At 47.7% G+C, this 19,044-nt stretch overlaps 1 protein-coding gene across 3 annotated transcripts in view; it reads right to left on the minus strand.

Moving 5' to 3' along the window:
- Window positions 1-10,039: 10,039 nt before the first annotated feature.
- LOC114053495 (transcription factor EB) overlaps window positions 10,040-19,044 on the minus strand; it is a 78,402-nt gene continuing 69,397 nt past the window's right edge. For all 3 annotated transcript variants that reach the window (XM_027876601.1, XM_027876602.1, XM_027876600.1), the window contains 5 exons: window positions 16,116-16,236; window positions 15,932-15,988; window positions 13,737-13,812; window positions 11,942-12,089; window positions 10,040-11,409 (listed from right to left, as the gene is read on the minus strand). In XM_027876601.1, the coding sequence (XP_027732402.1) occupies window positions 10,933-11,409; window positions 11,942-12,089; window positions 13,737-13,812; window positions 15,932-15,988; window positions 16,116-16,236 (879 nt within the window). In that variant the 3' untranslated portion in view covers window positions 10,040-10,932. The remainder of the gene's footprint in view (window positions 11,410-11,941; window positions 12,090-13,736; window positions 13,813-15,931; window positions 15,989-16,115; window positions 16,237-19,044) is intronic.

Below are 19,044 nucleotides of genomic sequence, written 5' to 3' on the forward strand. Positions count from 1 at the left end.
TCCAACTAAGCACTATGCCACGCTGTGAATCTGTTCATGCTATATGAGGGTGCTCGTGTAGACTGCGGTATATATCTGTGTGTTTTCATTTTGTATACGCACATGTGTGCAATGTCCCTCTGTGCACCATGTATCTACATGTGCACAATGTGGATCTCTGTGTGCAACACCTATGTATATGTATATATGTAAATATATGCCTATTGAGTATATGCCTTTCTCCAAAGAAAAATTGTGTTGTGTAACCATGCAACACCCATAAACTCATAGACTATTTGAGCTAAAATGACTTTAAAAAGTCATCTGGCATAATTCTTTCACTGTGCAGAGTAGGAAATTCATAGGTGTATATGTGTGCGTATATATATGTATATATATATATATGCACACATACATATGTATATATATGTGTATATATATATTTATCCTTTTATGTGTGTGTAGATCTATAATAATAGCTCACATTTATAAAGCACCATACAGATATCATCTCATATGATCCTTACAACAACCCTAGTATGTAGGTGCTATTATTATTATTATAATTATTCACATTTTACAGTTGAGGAAACTGAGGCAGAGATCAGGTAAGTGACTTGCTAGTAAGTATCTGAAACAGGAATTTAACTCAGGTCTTCTTAATTCTGACTGCCGTGCTCTATCCACCGGGCCATCCAGTACAGCCCCCTCATTGTATAAAGAGAAAAGTGAGTCTCCCAGAGGTTGAAAGATTTCCCCAAGGTCACACATCAAAAAAGAAAGAAAGCCAGGATCTGAATGAAAGTCCTCTGACTCCAGCCCCAGGGCTCTTTCCATTGTATCAAAATCCATCCTTGGTGTGTTTACGTACAGCACAGTATATACGTACGTTTATGTTTGTGCACACTGTAGTACTTTCATTGGGTATGTATATGGTTATTTGTTTACGGTGTATATTTCTATCATATTTATAATATCCAAGTATACTTTGTACAGAGTGTGTAGTTTTTTATATGTGTATATGTCTATACATGTATGGACAACTTTCATGTACAAATGTACTCATCATCTTCTATATTCATTGCATAGTGGTTTGCCTGTATTACAGACATACGTGTGTACATATGTGTTCAGAGTGCATGTGTGTCTGTACATGCACTGTGCAAGTGCAGAGTGCTTACCCAGTAGTGCTCCCAGGGTGCACAAGTGAACAAGCACATGTGCAGGGAGTGTGCATGAAGCACAGGTCTGGGGCCCTGCAAGGTGCCAGGTGGGGGGGGGGCCCACCCGGGCCCCAGCTGGGCCTGAATGGGCAGGGATGGGGGAGGTGGCTCTGTCAGCGAAGCCAGGGGCGGTGTTGGGGGGGGTTCCCTCCTGCCCGACTGTGATTGAGCCCCCGCTCTCCCACCATGCCTGCCAAAATACAGTGAGACAGGGTGTAATTACCGCCACTTACCGCGGCCATTACACTCAGCGCAGCCGCCACCGTGACACACGACCCGTCAGCTCCTCATTCACGCCATTAAGGGGCCTCATTAGCATCCAGGCTCAGGAGCAAAATTACCCTCACTGCTCATTTCAAGATGTCATCAATTTTAATTTAAGGCCCAAAGATAGTACAATGGGAAGGCACTCCCCAGCCAAGGAACACAGGGAGAGGGAGGAGCGGGAGGAAGGAGAGGAACAGGGCAGAGGAGAGGGAAGCAGGGAGGAGGAAAGAGGGGATGAGGCAGCAGGCAGGGGAGAGGGGACCGGAGGAGGAGGGGAGAGGAGGGAGGGGAGAGGAGGAGGGGGAGGGAAGACGAGGGGGAAAGAGGAGGAGGAGGGGGAGAGAGGAGGAGAGGAGGAGGAGGAAAGGAGAGATGAGGAGGGGAGAAGAGAGGTATTGGGAGACAAGAAGAAAGAATCAGGAGGCAAGGGGGAATCCGAAGAGAGAATAAAAGATTCAGAGAGAATAAGCAAAGAATGAGAGTGAAGAAAGATGGGAAGAAAATGAGAGGAGGCATTTAGAAACTCAGGAGACAAGGCCAGGTGATAAGGAAGAGGAGGGAAAGAGAGGAAATTTCAAGTCGGGTACAATGGAATCAGTATTGAATTTGGGTCCAGGCAGCTGTTTTGGAATCACAGCTCTCTTTGTAACCTTGGGGAAGTCCCCTTTCACCTTTCCAGTGCTGTTTCCTCACCTGTAAAATGAGAAGAGTTGGAGTGGATGATTTCCAGCTCGAAATCCTATGATCCAACTGAGAGGAGAGAAAACTTCCCTCTTCCCCTCCCCAATTCAAGGCTTTTCCCAAGTGACCCCCTCTTACAGGAAGCCTTCCCAAGCCAGCCTAAGTGAAGGTCGGGGGTCCCCCTGAGAGGTGATAAAGGAAAGGAAGGAAAAGAAAATCATATAACTCAAAATAAAACTAAGATTCGACTTTAGTGCCTTCCTCAGACAGTAGGAACAGGAATTTGTGTATGTATTTAAGGGTGTGTGTGTGTGTGTGCTGCCTGTACAAGATCCAACAGTCAGAATAGGGAATTGATTCCACCATCTTTGAGTACCACTCAGAGCCAAACATGCTGACAATCCATTGATATTCCAGCTCTCATACATTAAGGTCAACAGGGACCTTGGGATCCCAGGCCTTATCCACAGGTCCCCAGGAAACCCAGGTTAGCCCTAAACCATGAGGCCACCAGTTTTCTTCAGCTCCTCTTCATCATGACCTCCTGTTTGCTTTCTCATTGTCTGCTGAACTAGTCAAGAACCCTGAACCAGGGTTATGGGGAACTCTGGGTGTTTCTCAGCTCCATTTTATAAAGAAAGAAACTGGGGGAGATGAGGTTAAGTGACTTGCCCAGTATCACACAGTTAGTAAGTATCTAAGGCTGGATTTGAATTTTAGTTTTCCTGGTTCCGGGTCCTGCACTATAAGCTGCACCACCTATCGAATCACCAGCAAAGGCGAGCTGTCCAGGGTCACACAGTAGGTCAGTAGCAGAGCTTTTATTTGAAGGTAGAGCCGTTGATTCCAAAACTGGACTGTCTTTTTATAACTTGACTCATCACATAGCAAAAAGTGTGGCTTTATATACGAATCAGAAAGACCCGAACTTGAATCCTGCCTCAGACGTTTATCAGGTGTATAACCCTAGGCAAGTCACTTAATCTGTTTCAGCCTCAATTTCTTTATCTGTAAAATGGGGATAATAATAGCATCCACTTTACAGAGTTGATGTAGGGATTAAAAGAAATAACATATGTAAAGCATTTAACTAATCTAACCCCCTCATTCTACAGATGAGGAAAGTGAGGCCCAGAGAAACAAAGTCACTTGCCCAAAGTCACATACGTGGAATGTGGCAGGGCTGGGATTGAAAACCAGATTCTCTGACTCAAGGGTCAGCTAGGTGGTTTGATGGATAGAGTGCTGAGTTTGAAGTCAGGAAGACTCATCTTCCTAAGTTCAAGTCAGGCCTCAGACACTTACTAGTTCTGTGACCCTGGATAAGTCACTTAACCCTGTTTGTGTCAGTTTCCTCATCTGTAAAATGAGCTGAAAAAGGAAATGACAAACCAAGAAATGGGGTCATGAAGAAGTGGACACAACCGAAAAATGAAACATTATCAAAACACTATTTAAATAGTAATGTAGCCTAGAGTAGAGATAGATCTGGAGTCCAAGGACTTGAGTTCGAATCCTTACTCTGCCACTCAGGACCTATGTGATCTTGTTTATACCTGTGGATAAGTAACTTGATCTTTCTAGGCTTTAGTTTCCTCATTTACAAAATGATGAGGTTGGATTAAATGACATCTAAGGGCCTTGCAGGTCTAAATTATTGATAATCTCCTCAGTTTTGCTCTGAGATCCTTCCTACTCTGAGAGTGGACATGCTTCTTCTCAGTGATATTCAGACCCTGGAAGCAGAGAGCAAATCTGAAAACACCAACTGTGGGGAGGGAATAAGGTCTGTCTGCTTGGGTAGGGCCAGGCCCAGAGGAAATTATGAAGCCCAAATGTCTACCTTCCCTGCCCTGGACTCTCCTCACTGCCTCATTCCAGTACCCAGTGCCTTCTGAGGGGAAAAAAACAAATCTGAGAAATCCATTCATGCTACAATTCAGTGTTACTGACCTTCACATTTTAAAAAGGGGAACCAGGGAATGTCAGAGATGGAAGGGGCTTCAGAAGAGGGTATAGAATTTCAGAACTAGAAGGGACCTAAGAACACAAAATGTCAGGACATAACACATAGAATGCCAGAACTAGAAGGGACCTTAGAACATAGAATGTGAACAGAACACAGAACAGATGTTCAAGCTAGAAGGGACCTTAGAACATGGAAATTGAGAATATAGAACATAGGATGTCAGGTATATGAGGAACCTTGGAGAACATGGAGTGTGAGAACATAGAACAGATGTCTAAACTAGAAAGGATCTTGGATCTTGAATTATGAGAACTTAGGACATAGGATGTCAGACATATAAAGGACCTTAGAGAATGTGAGAACACAGAATAGAGTATGTCAGGCTAGAAGGGACCTTAGAACATAGAACGTGAGAACCTAGAGCACAGGACAAATGTCAGACATAGAAAGATGTCAGACCATAGGGTATAAAAACAAATGATATAGAATTTCAAGTTGAAAGAGACCTTGGAAACCATCTATTCTAACCCCTTCATATTACAGGATGAAGAAACTGAAGTCCAGAAAGGGGGAAATGAATTGTCAAAGACCGCACAATCGTTCGATCTCAAACCTAGTTTTTCTGACTCTCAGCGTCTTTCCACTTCACTACAAGAGCCGGAAAAGAGTAATAATGCCTTAGCCCCAAAAGACTGAATTTCTAATCATGATGCTTCAGGCTAGTAGGAGGAATGTGCTGCAGATGGGGTGTCTTCCCAACTCTAGAGTACTCACTTGTCCCTAGCCCATCTTTAAACCTGAAAATGGAGGAGTGGGGGATGGAGAGGCGAGGGCAGAATCCTGTCACTATAGGGCACTCACTAAGATGGCTGGGGAGTGTACCTTGTCCTTCCTAAAGCTGTCAGTCCTCTTTGCTGACCCCCCCTTCTTTCCATTTTTCTATTCCTCCTCATCTTCTTCCCCGCATCTCCCTAAAGCTAATCCCTCTAGCTCCCTCAACCACTGCAAAGGAGGAGCCTGGGCCAGGAAGGGGGGGCAGCGGGTTGAAAAGAATGAAAAGGGCCCTATTCTGTCCCCGGCTTGGTGGCAGGCTGGCTCCCGGGCGCCGGCTCCCCCTGGCCTCTCAGAAGACAGATCGCTCCCTTAATCACTCTGGAAAAGAACCCCAAGCCGATATAATATTATAATTAATTAATTCACTAAAAAGGTATTAAATTTCTCTCCCCCCTGTGGATATTATCTGAATTCATTGACCTTTAGAAAAATCACCCTCTAATTGTAACCAGGTTCAAGTGCATTTTCAGCCCGTCCCTTTTACATTAATAATATCTTCCCGGACTCAGCTTTGGCTGCTTAAATATTGTATAAATTCCACTGCCCCCTTGGAAAAGAGAGAGCAAAGAAAAAGAGAGAGGCACAGAGAGCCCAAGTCTGTAGGGGGGTGGGGAAGGAGAGGGACTGGGCTGTACTTTGGGGTGATGGGCCAGACACGAGGGGGTGCAGGTTGAAGGGGATTCTCTCTCTCTCTGTCAAGGATTCATGGACCCTGAAGACTGATCTGGGAAGACAAGGCAGAGAGAGGTTCTGGGGTTGGGATGAGTCTGTGAACCAGGGTTTGGAGACAGGGCACTGAGAAAAAAAGGTCAAGTGGAGGGGTTTGGAGAGTCGTGACTGGGGAGAAAGGGCAGGGCAGGTAACATTATAATAGATAGATCTCTGGCTTCAGGTTCTGATTGTGAATCATTGACTGTATATATGACCCCGGAGAGTCCCTTGACCACTCAGTGCTCTAGGCAACTTTCTAAGACTATAAGGTGCTAATCCTCATTGGGAGGGGAATTTCTCCATACAGGAATTCTGTTTACCAGTGATATAGCATCTGGTCCAGCCCCTATCCCTTCCGTGCCTAACTCTGGGGAGGTCAGTTTACTTGTCTGGGCTTCAAGTTTCTCATCTGTAAGAGGAGAGGGTTACCCATCTAGATGACCCCGGAGGTCTACAATCCAGCTAAAAGCCCAGATTAGGGGTGGGGAACCTTCGGGAACAATAGAGGGATTTGTTCTGTGAAGTTTGGATTCAGTCAAAGGGCCGCACTTGAGGACCTAGAGGGCCACATGGGGCCTCAAGGTTCCCCACCCCTGGCCCAGATGATCACTTGCTGCGGAGGCTGCAGAAGGGATTTGTGCTTCAAGTTGGGGGGGTTCCATTAGTGGGCCTCCAAGCTCCCTCCCAACTCTTGAATTCTGTGACTAAAGTGGAAATGGAGTTGGAAGAATGGATGGGGGAGATGGGGTAGGGGTATGGTCCTGAGCAACACAGAGACTGCAGCATGTCTGGAAGAAGGTGTCTCTATTCCAGAATCAGAGACATTATATGAAAAAATAAGCCCTTGCTCCCTTCTGTCCTTGAAGGGCACCTTGAAGGCAGCTCAACCACAATGGCTGATTGTTATATTTTCAGAGTGAGCACTTACACCTCAGTTCTACAAATTAATGTTTGATTTATTGTTTTGTAGATTGTCTAGACTTAAGAAAGTGATAGAGAAAATGTTAATAATGCAGATCAAACTTGTGTGTCACATATGATCGTATAATGTCATATAATATATAATCGATGTTATATATTATATATGTGTATGTGTGTGTGTGGAGAGCTGATTGTTAAATTTACTAGTACACTCCTGTTAGAGCATCTCCTATTCTAACTGAGGCACCCCAACAGAGATAGATCAGCTTCACCAACAACTCTTCCGTAGACTGAAGGGGACTCAGCAAATGTGAAAGTCGGGTGTTTAACTTCAGTCCCCTGTTCTCATTAGAGCTGGGATGACACAAGGCCAACAACATACTTCCAGGTCAATAACACACTGCTGGGCTCTCATCTTTGACCAACACCTTATGAAATTATGACCTGGGGGAGACATGATGACCTGCTGAGGAGTCCGACATGTATGTGTATGATAAAGAGGTTAACTCACTTCCTAGGGACGGAACTTAGAATGTTAGGGCTGAGAGGGGCCTTAGAGAACATATGGCTCATTTTTACTAAAGAAACTGAAGCCCAGAGAGGGGGAATGATTTGCTAAAGGTCACATAGCGAGTTATCCAGCAGAGCTAAGAGTAGGACCCGGGTTCTCTTTCTAAACCGGGGAACCTTAGATAAGGCCCCAGTTCCCTTGGGGTAGAACATACGTAGAGGTGAGGGGTATATTCATAGATGGAAAAGAAGTGGACTGAAGTGACGGAGAGAAGATGATTGGAAAATAGGCAGGTAGTGATAACACTAAGAGAAGGGAGACCAGGGCTCAGATTTTCCCCCTACAAACACAGATCCCCACTTTGCCTTGGTTTATTTGGATGGTGCTGCCCCCTGATGGAGCCAGAAGATACTGCAGCTCATACAACCTAGTTTTGCCAATACCTCCTCCTGCTTACTGCTTCCTGGTTCTGCCCTATTTTATAAAATGTTCGGGAGGCAGCAGCACCCTCCTGTGGGAAGGCTCTGACACTGCACACTTCAGCTAGGTCCCTCATCGCTAGCATTTAGACATTCCTAGGGCCTCACATTCTTGCCCTGTGTCCTCATCATCTCCCCACCCAGAATTCAGAATTGAAAACTTATAGGCGCAGGACAGGGTCAGATCATACAGTCACATGCCTCAGAGCCCAAGAGAAGGGAAAGAGGGATGAGGAATCAGGGATGATCTGGGAGCTACAGAATCCTGGAATGTAAGCGCTTCAGGGTGGGGGTGGGGGGAGCTGCGTGGAGGCTGTGGTCAGGCAAGAGAGATTATCTAATCCAATCTCTTCATTCTGTAGCTGAAGTAGCTGAAGTCCAGAGAAGACCAGTAACTTGCTCGAAGTCACACACAATTAGTGATAGACTCAGAAGTCTTCGTCCCAGGTACCAGTGTTCCTTCCCAGGACCATGTTGCCTCTCTAGTACTTCACTTACTGTGTGTCCCTTTTTCTGGGACCATCTCTTCTATCTGTCACAGAGACTAAAGACCCTGTCAGCTCAGATTCTATCTAGGAGGCATCTTATCAAACTCTACTGGTACCCAGGGCAAGCAGAAAGTAGATAGAATCAGAGACAGAAACAGAGGCAGGGTCAGACACAGAAAGCAGTGGAGAGAGACAAAAGAGCATTAGATTCTTAAACGAGCAGGAAAGCAGGCTACAGAAAGTCTAAGGGCTCCCCCAATCCCCACCGCCCCACTCCCCAACACCTTCAGTCCTAACACAGATGCACCTGTCTTCACTCAGCCTCCTAGCCTGAGCCATATCCTTGAACTGGACCCTTGCACCCTCAGCAAGGCCTACCTCTAAGGGACTGGACCCTGGCAGCAGGTGTTGCTGGGGCCTGGGGCCAGGCCCACTAATTGGGAGGCTTCAGCTCCCTCACTCTGGCTCTACAAGGTCATCCTCATCTCCGTCTGACCTTCAGACTAATCCTGGGAGCCTCCACCCCAGCCGTCATTAGCACAGGCTGTTCAGCCAGCTCTCTCCCTCTTCACCCCACCCCTCCACCCCCGCCTCGCGCCCCCTTTTCTTCTTTCCCCGTGCACATTAATTGCTCAATGTTGATTTGATCTCCCTATTCCGCACAGAGGAAATTGTCATCTTATTGCTCCATTTTCCTTTTTTTTTTTTTAATTAGGCCCCTCAGCCTCTCAGGGCCCAGCTTGGGGAGGGGTGGGGGTAAGGGACATGGGGGGGGTGCAGTATTTAGGAGGAAACCATTTTGATCTTTTTGTGGATAAAGTATGCAGAAGGGAGTGAGGGGGACCCTAGGCATGGGTTTCATGACAACCCACCCCTCCCCAAATACGCCCTAGCGGTTCCCCATCACATCCAGGACCAGGTCAAGTCTCCACTCCCCACGATTTTCTCCCAGCTCCCTCCTACAGAGCCGAATTATTTCCTACCCAAATAATCCTTTCCTCAATTCCTCAGGGGAATCAAGACAGCTCCCTTGTTTCTGACATAATGGAATGGAGCTGTTTTAGGAGGAAGGACAAAGATTCTGTTCTGGGAAAGAGTGAATGTGGAGAGTGAAAAGTGGATACAGTATCTCCTTCAGAAGGGTTTATATCAAGTGTTGGCGGCCTTTTGAGAGAGGGGGAAGGGCAGTTGGGAAAACCAGGAATGGCCTGTCTTTGAGAGGTGGGGCAGAGAGGAAAATCTCAAATAGGTTGATAGCCTTGGACTTCCAGTTGAGGGCTGGTAGTAGGGTAACACTATCTATTCCCTCCCCATTATGGGAAGGGGCTCATTGGAAGAAGTGATTTCCTCACTACCACCACCCCCTCACCCCTCTAAACATCCCCAGAAGATAAACTGAGTTGGGTCAGTTATTTCCCAGTAAAGGAGCATCAGAGGGTAGAATTAGTTTAGCGTGGTCCCAAGCTGCATTTCCCCCCTTTTCCTCTTTATCCCATCCAGCAACATCTGGAGTTGCAAGACATAGAAGCAGCGCCATCTTGTGGCTACATTGGGGGAAAGCATCCACTAGTCTCAAATTCCTGCCAGTCACAGGGTGCTGGCGTGGCTGAGAATTGGGGAGTGGGGTTGGGAAAGGACTGGACATAGGACAGAAGGAAAGTCGCTAGGGCCAGGAGCATGCCGTGGGTCACTGACCCTGTCCTCTGTCCCTATTCCCTTCCCACTCCTATTTTCATAAACGAGAGTTTTGAAGCCCAATACCCAGAAGAGGGAATTCCACATGTGTTCCCCACCCTCCTCTCTAGTCAGTTTCTCCTCCTTTCCAGCCCGGCCCCAGAGAGATGAGGAGCAGATTTTGCCCTGCCAAAGGCCCCCAGAGACACAGCACACAGGGGATATACAAAGCAAAGTGTTTACTAAGGCACAAGGCGGAGGAGGCCAGAGCCTGGCTGCCCCCCCTGACAGCGCACCCTCGCCCCAATCCCACCCCCTGCCCTGGTACCAGCCCCCATTAAGGAGCTGCCCCTGCAGAGGAGCAACTACTGGTCTCCTCTGCGGCCCCGCCCTCACAAGGTCCTGGGAAAGGAGGCAGTTAGCACCAAAGTGGGGGGCCACTCCAGGTCTGTGGCAAGAGGTGAGGGGAGCACTGGGCTCCGGTCCCTCTCTGTGGGGGGGTCTCAAGATACTGATCTCCACGGAACCAGGGCATTGCTGAACCATCGGTGGGGACTAAGGGTGGGGAACAGAAGACCCTCCCAGGAGATGCTTCTGCTCTTCTCCCTCTACATATGCACATTCTCCTTACAGCCTGGTTGGGGGGAAGGGGCCAGGGTAGGAGCTGTAAGCCCCTTTAGAACTCCTGGTAGGCCGCCACCTAGCATGGCTGGGCCTCTTCTCCCACACTAGACACCCCACCCCATCTAAGCTGATCTCAGACCTCAGGGCTAGCCCTTCAGGTCTCTGTGCAAGGGCAACTCCCGCCCACTCTGGCCTACTCCATTCCCCAGAGAGGGGGAATGGGAGGGGAAGAGTGCTATGGGGAACTATGGGGTTCTAGGGGCCAGGCTGGCGCCCCATGAGATATCCGGCACCCCGTGAGAGCTCCAGCTCCCAGTCCCTTGAAGCACGTCCTGCATGTCAGGGGCCTGGCTGGGCTGGGAGGCCTAGAGTTGGGAGCACAGGGTTCGGAAGAGTGGGGGAGCAAGGAGTGGGGGAGCCAGTGTCCACACAGGTTGCTAATCACACACGAGTGCAGATTGGAGGGAGGTGAGAGGAAGGGAGGACTCCCCTTCACACATCCCTAACTCCCAACCCCCCAGGGCTTGTCCCTCCTCCCCAGCTCTGGGGGGTGGGAGGGGGGTGGCTGGGGTCACAGCATGTCCCCTTCCTCCATGCTGAAGCTGCTACGCCGGCTGCTGGCCTTGGAGGCCTCAGGTGACATGCTGGAGAAGAGGGGGTCAGAGGCCAAGGGCAACATGGTGTCATCCAGAAGCATCAGATGGTCCAGCTCCTTCTTGGACAGGGAGGGGAAGAGGGAGCCATGCTCGGGCCCCAGGGGGTCAGGGAAACCCTGGGGCCCCTCACCCCCACCGAAACTCAAGTTTTGGCTGAAGTCCACTTGGTATGGAGACTGCGGTGGTAGTGGCGGGGGTGGCGGTGGTGGTTGAGGAGGCAAGGTCAGAGAAGGCTCTTGGTCAGGGAGCTCAGCAGTGGGGAGCAAGGGCTCCCCCAGGCCGTCCTCACTGGGGAGCTCTTGTTTCACCACCTGCTGGGCCAATTCAGCCATGTTAACACCAGATGGGGAAGCTGTGGGTAAGCCATGGACTCGGGCCTGCATCTCCAGCTCCTGTGAGAAATGAGAAAGAGAGGTGAGATTGGGGGAGCACACCCCAGACACCAGTCCTGGCTTCCACGGAATGTCACAGATAGAAGGGGCTTTAGGATGAGTACGATGGAAAGAGCCACAGGACATGGGCTCAAATCCCATCTCTGACATTCATATCTGCAAGACCTTGGACAAGTCATCAGTCACCTCTCTTAGTTTCCTCATCCGTAAAATGACAGGGCTGGGGGGTCTAGAGGGCTTGTGAAGTCCCCACCATCTCTAGATATGTGGTCCTAGTCCATGTGATTCTAGTTTAAGTAAGAGAGGAAAAAACAAAGTCCCAGAGAAGGAAGGTGATTTGGCCAAGGTCACACAGCCACTAAGCACCAGAGCCAGGACTAGAATCCATATCTCCAAATTCTAGGCCTGGTGCCTGCCTGCCCCACTCCCACCCATGTTCCCTGCGGATCTCCCAGGAGGTCTCAGGCTAAAGGCCCACATTTTGGAGATCATTAGATTCTCCAGCCCAGTGTTAAAGGTCAGGAGGTCAGACCTGAATGCGAAGCCACAGCTGCTTGTTTGTCATCTCCAGGCGCCGAGAGTGGTTCTCCAGGTCCCTGGATTTCTGCAGATCCTTCTGCATCCGACGGATGTAATCCACCGAGGCCTTCAGGATAGTCCCCTTGTTCCAGCGTACGTCCCTGAAACAAGAAATGGTCACACACCACCACTTTTGCACTCCCTGGTCTTCTCTAGAAGACACTTCTTTTTCTTTTTTTCTTTTTTTTTTTTTGGATAGGCAATGGGGTTAAGTGACTTGCCCAGGGTCACACAGTTAGTAAGTGTTATGTGTCTGAGGCCGGATTTGAACTCAGGTCCTCCTGAATCCAGGGCCGGTGCTCGGTGCTCTATCTACTGCACCCCCTAGCTGCCCCTAGAAGACACTTCTAATCCCTGCTTCCAGTTCCCACCCCCAGGGAGGGGCAGAGAACCAGGACTCTGCCCCTGCTGCATCTAGACTACTGTAATAGCCTCTTACCTGGTCTCCCTGCCTCTAATCTCTTCCTTCCCAAAACCATATAGCGGGACAGTTTAATCTTCCTAAAGTAGATATGACTTTGTCTGTCTCTTGCTCAAAATTCTACGGACTTTAGTATCAAGGCCAAATCTTCAATCCCCTCGAGAGCTTGGCTCAGAACTCCCTCTCCAGTCTTTCTTCCCATTACTGTCCTACCTTACACAGGCCTTGTGCACTCTAGGCCCTGTACTTTTGCTCAGATTGTTCCTACCCTAACTCCTTCTGCCATTGCTCCAAGTCCCACCCCCTCCACGAAGCCTTTCCTGACTACCCTGCTAGATCTCTCCCTCCTGTGAACAGAATTAATAATCTTTACATAGGGCTCACTGTATGCCAGGCATTGTGCTAAACAATTTTACAAATATTATTTCACTTGATTGGTGTGAGCAATAACCCTGGGAAATAGGTACTGCTATTATTTGCATTTTACAGGTGAGGAAACTGAGGCAAACACGGTAAATGACTTGCCCAGGGTCACACAGCTAGTAAGTGTCCGAGGTCAGATTTGGACTCATGATGAGAAGTCTTCCTGACTCCAGGGTACTCTATCCACTGTGCCATCTAGCTTCCCCCTATGGCTTACTTGGGTACCACTCTCTAGGCACTGAGCTTCCACAACCTGGCATGGTAGGAATTTGTAGTGAGTGTTGGCTCTCCCAACTAAAGTGTAAGCTCTGTGAGGGCAGAGATGGTGCCTCATTCTTTGTATTCCCCATAATCGGGTACCGTGTCCTTCATAGTCCTTGCCTCATCAATGACGGTTGAATGCCTTAATCTTATTGCTGTGATAATACTAAGCTCACACTTGATCAACACACATTGTTGATGGTCATTATCATCTTTTTTTTTTAATCTACCCAGGACTTTGCCCGGCCCACTCAGATCTGGGTCCTGTTCCCTGATCTTTTAGTTTTCTTTTCACAAAATCCTTGAGAAGTCCTGATTTTTTGTGGATTTTCCTGTTTATAAAATTCATTCCCTACAGCAATCCTATAAGCATGTAGTTTTCATTTGCCAAAAAAGGAAACTGAGACCCAGAAAGATAAAATGATTTAGCTAAGGTTCTATAACTAGTGATAGGCAGGGGCAGGATCAAAAATCAGACCCTAGGGATCCTGATGCTTGGTTTTCTATCCCATGCAGCATCACACAAGGTCAAGCCCTTGGCACACAGTAGGTCTGCAGGACATCACAGCTCCCTGATTAGCTGGTGCTCTCCTAACTCCTGACTTCTCTAACTTCACTCCCACTTCCCCAAGTCTGAACTCACAGGTCATTGGCCTTGGGAATCAGCATGCCCAGCTCTTTGATTCGGTCATTGATGTTGAATCTTCGTCTTCTTTCAACTAAGAGTGAAAGACAGGTGGGAGGTGGGGGAGGGAGAGACAAACGGTTAAGGAGAAGCAGGGCACCTACCTTCACCTTGGGGCCCCAGGGTCTGACCTCGGGAATCCCTGAAGCCAGAGAGGAAGCACAGCCCTAAGGCCCAGATGAGACACAGCCACTCTCCATCTCTCAGATAACAGGATCATGGATTTGTAGCTAGCCGCTGAGTCCAATACTCTTATTTTATGGATGAGGAAACACGATCTGAGAGAGGCGAAGTAGCTTGCCCAGAGTCACGTAGCTAGTAAGTGTCTGAGGCAGAATTTGAACTCAGGTCTTCTTGATGCAAGGTCCAGAACGCTATCCATCATGGCTCCCAGCTATACATCCCATAGAGGTTATAGGTCACAGGGCTAGAACTGAAAGAAACCCCAGAGGCTATCTGGTCCAACTCCCTCATTTTGCAAATTTGGAAACTGAAGCTCAGGGAGGTTGTGACTTGACCATAGTCACACAAGTAACAATCACCAAAAGTGGGATTTGAACCCAGGATCTCTGCTTCCAGGGCCAGGGCTCCTTTCCTGGTACTACATGATGATACTCCAGAGTTAAAGAACTCATTACCTTCACAAAGAAGTAGAAGTAGTGCTCTAATTCTTTGGAAGTTTTTCCTTACACTGATCTGAACTGAAATGTTTCTTCTCTTTTCTCTCCTTGGCCTCCAGTCTAGGGCCTGAGTTTAAGAGGGGTAGAGGTAAGGAAGAGACCACAGTTCAGAGTAGAGTCATATTCTGTGACCTTGCTCCAATCCCACAGCAAATACCTCCACAAAAGGAGGGACTAGGGGACAAGGGAGTTAGATGGGTAAGGGGTCTCCATACAGGCTGTTGGAGCAGGTAGAAGGGGAAAGGAAGACTGGACAGGAGGCATATAGGGGCAGGGTTGTTGTTGAGTCATTTCAGTTGTGTCTGATTCTTTGTGACCCCATCTGGGATTTATACTGAAGAGGTTTGCATTTCCTTCTCCAGCTCATTTTATAGATGAAGAAACTAAGGCAAACAGGGTTCAGTGACTTGGCCAGGGTCAGATAGGTAGTAAGTGTCTGAGTTCAGATTTGAACTTAGGAAGATGAGTCTTCCTAAACCCAGGCCCAGCATTCTATCCGCTGCACCACCTAACTGCTCAGGGGCAAGGCTGACCCTAGGCAAAACTGTTTAGTAGGTAAAGTATCTTCAGCTACCCCCTGTGACCTCACCCCTCACTTCAGGGTATTTTGTTTCCCTTTCAGCATAGACTCATAGAATGTCAGAGCTAGAAGAGTACTGGCAAATCATCTGGTACAAACCCTTCATTTTATAAGTGCAGCCCATAAGGGGGCAGTGACTTGCCCAAGGTCATACACTTAATTAACTAGAGAGATGGAATTACAAACCACTCCTCCTAACTCTTAACCTAGTGCTTTTCACCCCACAGTAGGACCCCTTCCCTCATGAAGCCCAGGGTGTTTATGTTACTGCCTCTTTTCTGTCCTCTAAGATAGGAGGAAGTCATCTGACACTCTAATTTGAACTAAAGTATAAAGGCCTTAAATTATCACACCTCAAAGGGACATTGGCCTTTAAAAAAAAAAAAAAAAAGACCCGAGAGAGACGGTTATGCTTAGCCCTAAGGCTGTGGTGAAGATTCAAATTTCAGGCCTGGATGGGGGAAGGGACTTGGCAGGGAAGGGATCTTCCTCTTGTTTTGTTTTCTTTTTTTAATAAAAATCAAACCATGGAGCATAGCAGAGAATAATGGAAAAGGACCTCTGGAGTTAGAGGGATTCAGGTTCAAATTCTGCCTCTGGTACTTACCAGCTCTGTGACCTTGGGTACTCCCTAGACCTCAGTTTCCTCATCTGTAAAATGAGGGAGTTAGACTAGTCTTTGAGGTCCCTTGCAGCTCCAGACCTATGCATGATCTTATGATCTTATACACCTACTTAGACTGCTCATGAAGCTGGCTAGCCTCCCACCACAGGCCAGACTGAAGTGGTGCATCCAGAAGTAACATCAGGAAGTAGGAACATATGCTTCTGGATGGATGAAACAGGGTAGGAAGTGGGTAGCAGAGAGTGAGAAAGGGATCGGCAGGACTTACTAAGGTTGTGATTGTCTTTCTTCTGTCGCTCCTTGGCCAAGGCCCGGCTCTCAGCATCTATGACCAGAGGGGAGAGGAGAGAGAAAACGGTAATCAGTAGCAAAACTGAGCACGGGTGCAGGGGTGGGAAGGAGGAGGGAGACAAGGTAGGGAAGGGATTTAGGAGGCAGAGTGGGTCTTAAACCTGTGAGCTCTCTCTTCTGGGCCAAGTCAGCAGGGCAGGAGCTGCTAGTGACACCTACAAGGGAGGCCGTGACCTGGGGGTCTCCACTGTACACTGTCAGGTGGCTGCTAGACAGAGGCAGCTGTGGGATAAAGAGAAGAAAGAGAGACCTGGGTGAGAACTTCCTTCATCAGAGACTCGGGAAGGGACAGCAAGGGCTCTTTACCCTGGGGAGGCCATCTCAGGAGAGGAGGAAGCTGGAAGTAACCAAAGATGACTTCAGAGAATCAATAGGGAAAATCATGCCTCCTCAGCAGAGAGGTGGTGGACTTCAGGTATGGAATGAGGCATACATTTTCAGACGTGGCCAATGTGTTGAATTTGTTTTTACTTAACTGTGCTTATGTACTACAAGGGATTGGGACCAGAGGAAGAGAGGGAAGTCATTTGAAAGTGCCAGTAATAGGAAAAAAGGAAGGAAGGAAGAAAGAGAATATCAGTAAAGTATTGAGAGAGACAGACAGAGAGAGAGGAGAGAGACAGGGAGAGACAGAGAGACAGACAGCAAGAGAGACAGAAAGACAGAGAGACAGATAGAGAGAGAGAGAGGAGAGGCAGAGAGAGACAGAGGAGAGACAGAAAGAGAGAAAGAGGAGAGAGGCAGAGAGAGATAGAGAAAGAGAGACAGAGAGAGAGAAACAGAGAGAGAGACACAGAGAGGAGTGAGTTAGACAAGATCATTTTAGGGAAAGTCACAACAACCCAAACCTGGATCTCAGTCTTCTTTTAAGAATCTAAAATTTCATAAATAAATAATGATTTTTTAAAAAAAGAAAAGGTGGAAAAAGTAAACAACAACAACAAAAAAATAATCTAAGATTTCAGAATTAGTGCCTGCAAAGTGAATAAACTGGTGCCCCCAGATTGGAGAATGGCTGAATAAATTGTAGGACACGAATACAAAGAAATTATACTGCTCCAGGAACAGCTAAGTGGTGCAGTAGATAGAGCACCCGCCCTGAAGTCAGGAGGATCTGAGTTCAAATCTAGCTTTAGAGACTTGACTTTAGAGATGAGCTGTCTGACCTTGGGCAAGTCACTTAACCCCAATTGCCTAAAAAAAAAAATTATACTACTCCATAAAAAATGAAAAATAAGAGGAACCTGAGAAACATGAGAAGACATATATGAACTGATGGAGAAAAAAAAAGCAAAGTTAGGAGAACAATATGCACAATGATAACAATCATAAATTGAAGATTACACTAAAAGTCTGTGGAACTCAACTGAAATGCAATGACCAATGTGGTCCTAAAGGGCAGAAGAGGAAACACACTTCCCTCCTCTTGATAGAGGGGTGGGGGACTACAGGCACAGGACGTTGCATGTGCTGTCAGGCACGCCTGCTGTATCAGTAGATCTGGCCTAATTATTTTTCCTTTTTCACAAGGGAGAGTTCGTGGGCACCTTTATTTCTGTTTTTGACCTCTCTGTCATTGTTGCTCAGTAAAGGAAGCTCCAGGTCTGTGGGTTTGAACTAAGTCACTTTCCAGGGACTTAGCTCTAAAATCTTCAGGGTGGTTGTTGTTGGTGTGTCTGTGTGTGCATGTGTATGTGCATGGGGGAGGGGAGTAGAGGAGGAAGTAACTGGTATAAAAAACAATAACCAGTAAAACAAACAAACAAAAAAAGAATTCAGTGTCTAAGTCACCTTTATACTGGATTTCTAGCCTTTACTTTAAACCCCAAGATTCGGAGGCCTTCTGATTATATTGTCACACTCATGTAGTTCACAGACAGGCATACATGCTCAGCCAGGGACACAGAACAGGTATAAATGTACACATACATATACATGTACACACACACACACACACACACACACACACACACACATTCTCATTCACTCACTTTCCAGCTTTCTCAAACTCTCCTGGTTTTCAGCTTGGGCCCAAACCAGCCCAAGCCAGCTCTGGGCTGCTAACCTACTGAGCCTGACTACTTCCAGAAGAAATCAGATTTTCCCTTCACTGGCATGGGCCAGGGGCCAGGAAGCCTGGGGACAACCAGTTCAGCCAGGTGCCAAAGCTTAGGCAGCAGGGATGAGATGGGGAGACCTGTGAGGGAGGGGCAGGAATACTCCCGGAGGAAGGGGAGAACCCCAAAACCTCACCTTGCTGGGGTGGTTGCTATTTTATCAAACCCTTTCAAATCCTGCTCTTTTTTGAGCCTCACAAATCCCCTGTGGGGTAGGCTAGGCAGGTTGATATGATTTACTGCCATTTTACAGATAAGAAAATTGAGTTACAAACAGTCCCTTGCCCAGGGTCACAGAGGGAGTTAGTGTCAGAGCTGGGGCTGGAACTCAAGCCTCCCAAATCCTAAGCCAGGATTCTTCCCAGACTTTACCCCACTGTACTGCCTCTCTTAAGGATCCAGGCCTCCCTGGATGTCTGAAGGAACTTTCACCAGCTCAGGTGCCTGAGGGTCTGTTCCTCTGGACTGGGCGGGCCCATGCCCCCCTCCTCCCACAAAGAGAAGAACACCTGCACCCACCCATCCACCCAGCCAGGAAGAGACAATTACTGCACTCCCCATCCGAAAACATGGCAGGGCCAGTCTTCTCTGTCCCAAAGAAACACAGTACTTAATTCTGCCTCCATGTCTTTGTTCATGCTGTCCCCCTTTAACCCCAAATCTCTCCCTTGCCCCCTTCCTCCCTGACTCTCCAAACCCTCCCTCTCCTTCAGGGCTGGATTCCAATCCTACCTCCTCTGGGAAGGCCTCCTCCTGGTCTCCTCCAGTGTTCATTGAGTTTCCTCTCCTCTTAATTCTTGTAGTATTTATAGACTGGGCCATATAATCAGCCACTTAATTATATTTTGTATCTTTCTGTTTGTCTCGTGTGTGTGTGTGTGTGTGTGTGTGTGTGTGTGTGTGTGTGTGTGTG

Source organism: Vombatus ursinus, unplaced genomic scaffold, assembly GCF_900497805.2.
Source record: "Vombatus ursinus unplaced genomic scaffold, bare-nosed wombat genome assembly UNPS02014811.1, whole genome shotgun sequence".
NCBI lineage: Eukaryota > Metazoa > Chordata > Mammalia > Diprotodontia > Vombatidae > Vombatus > Vombatus ursinus.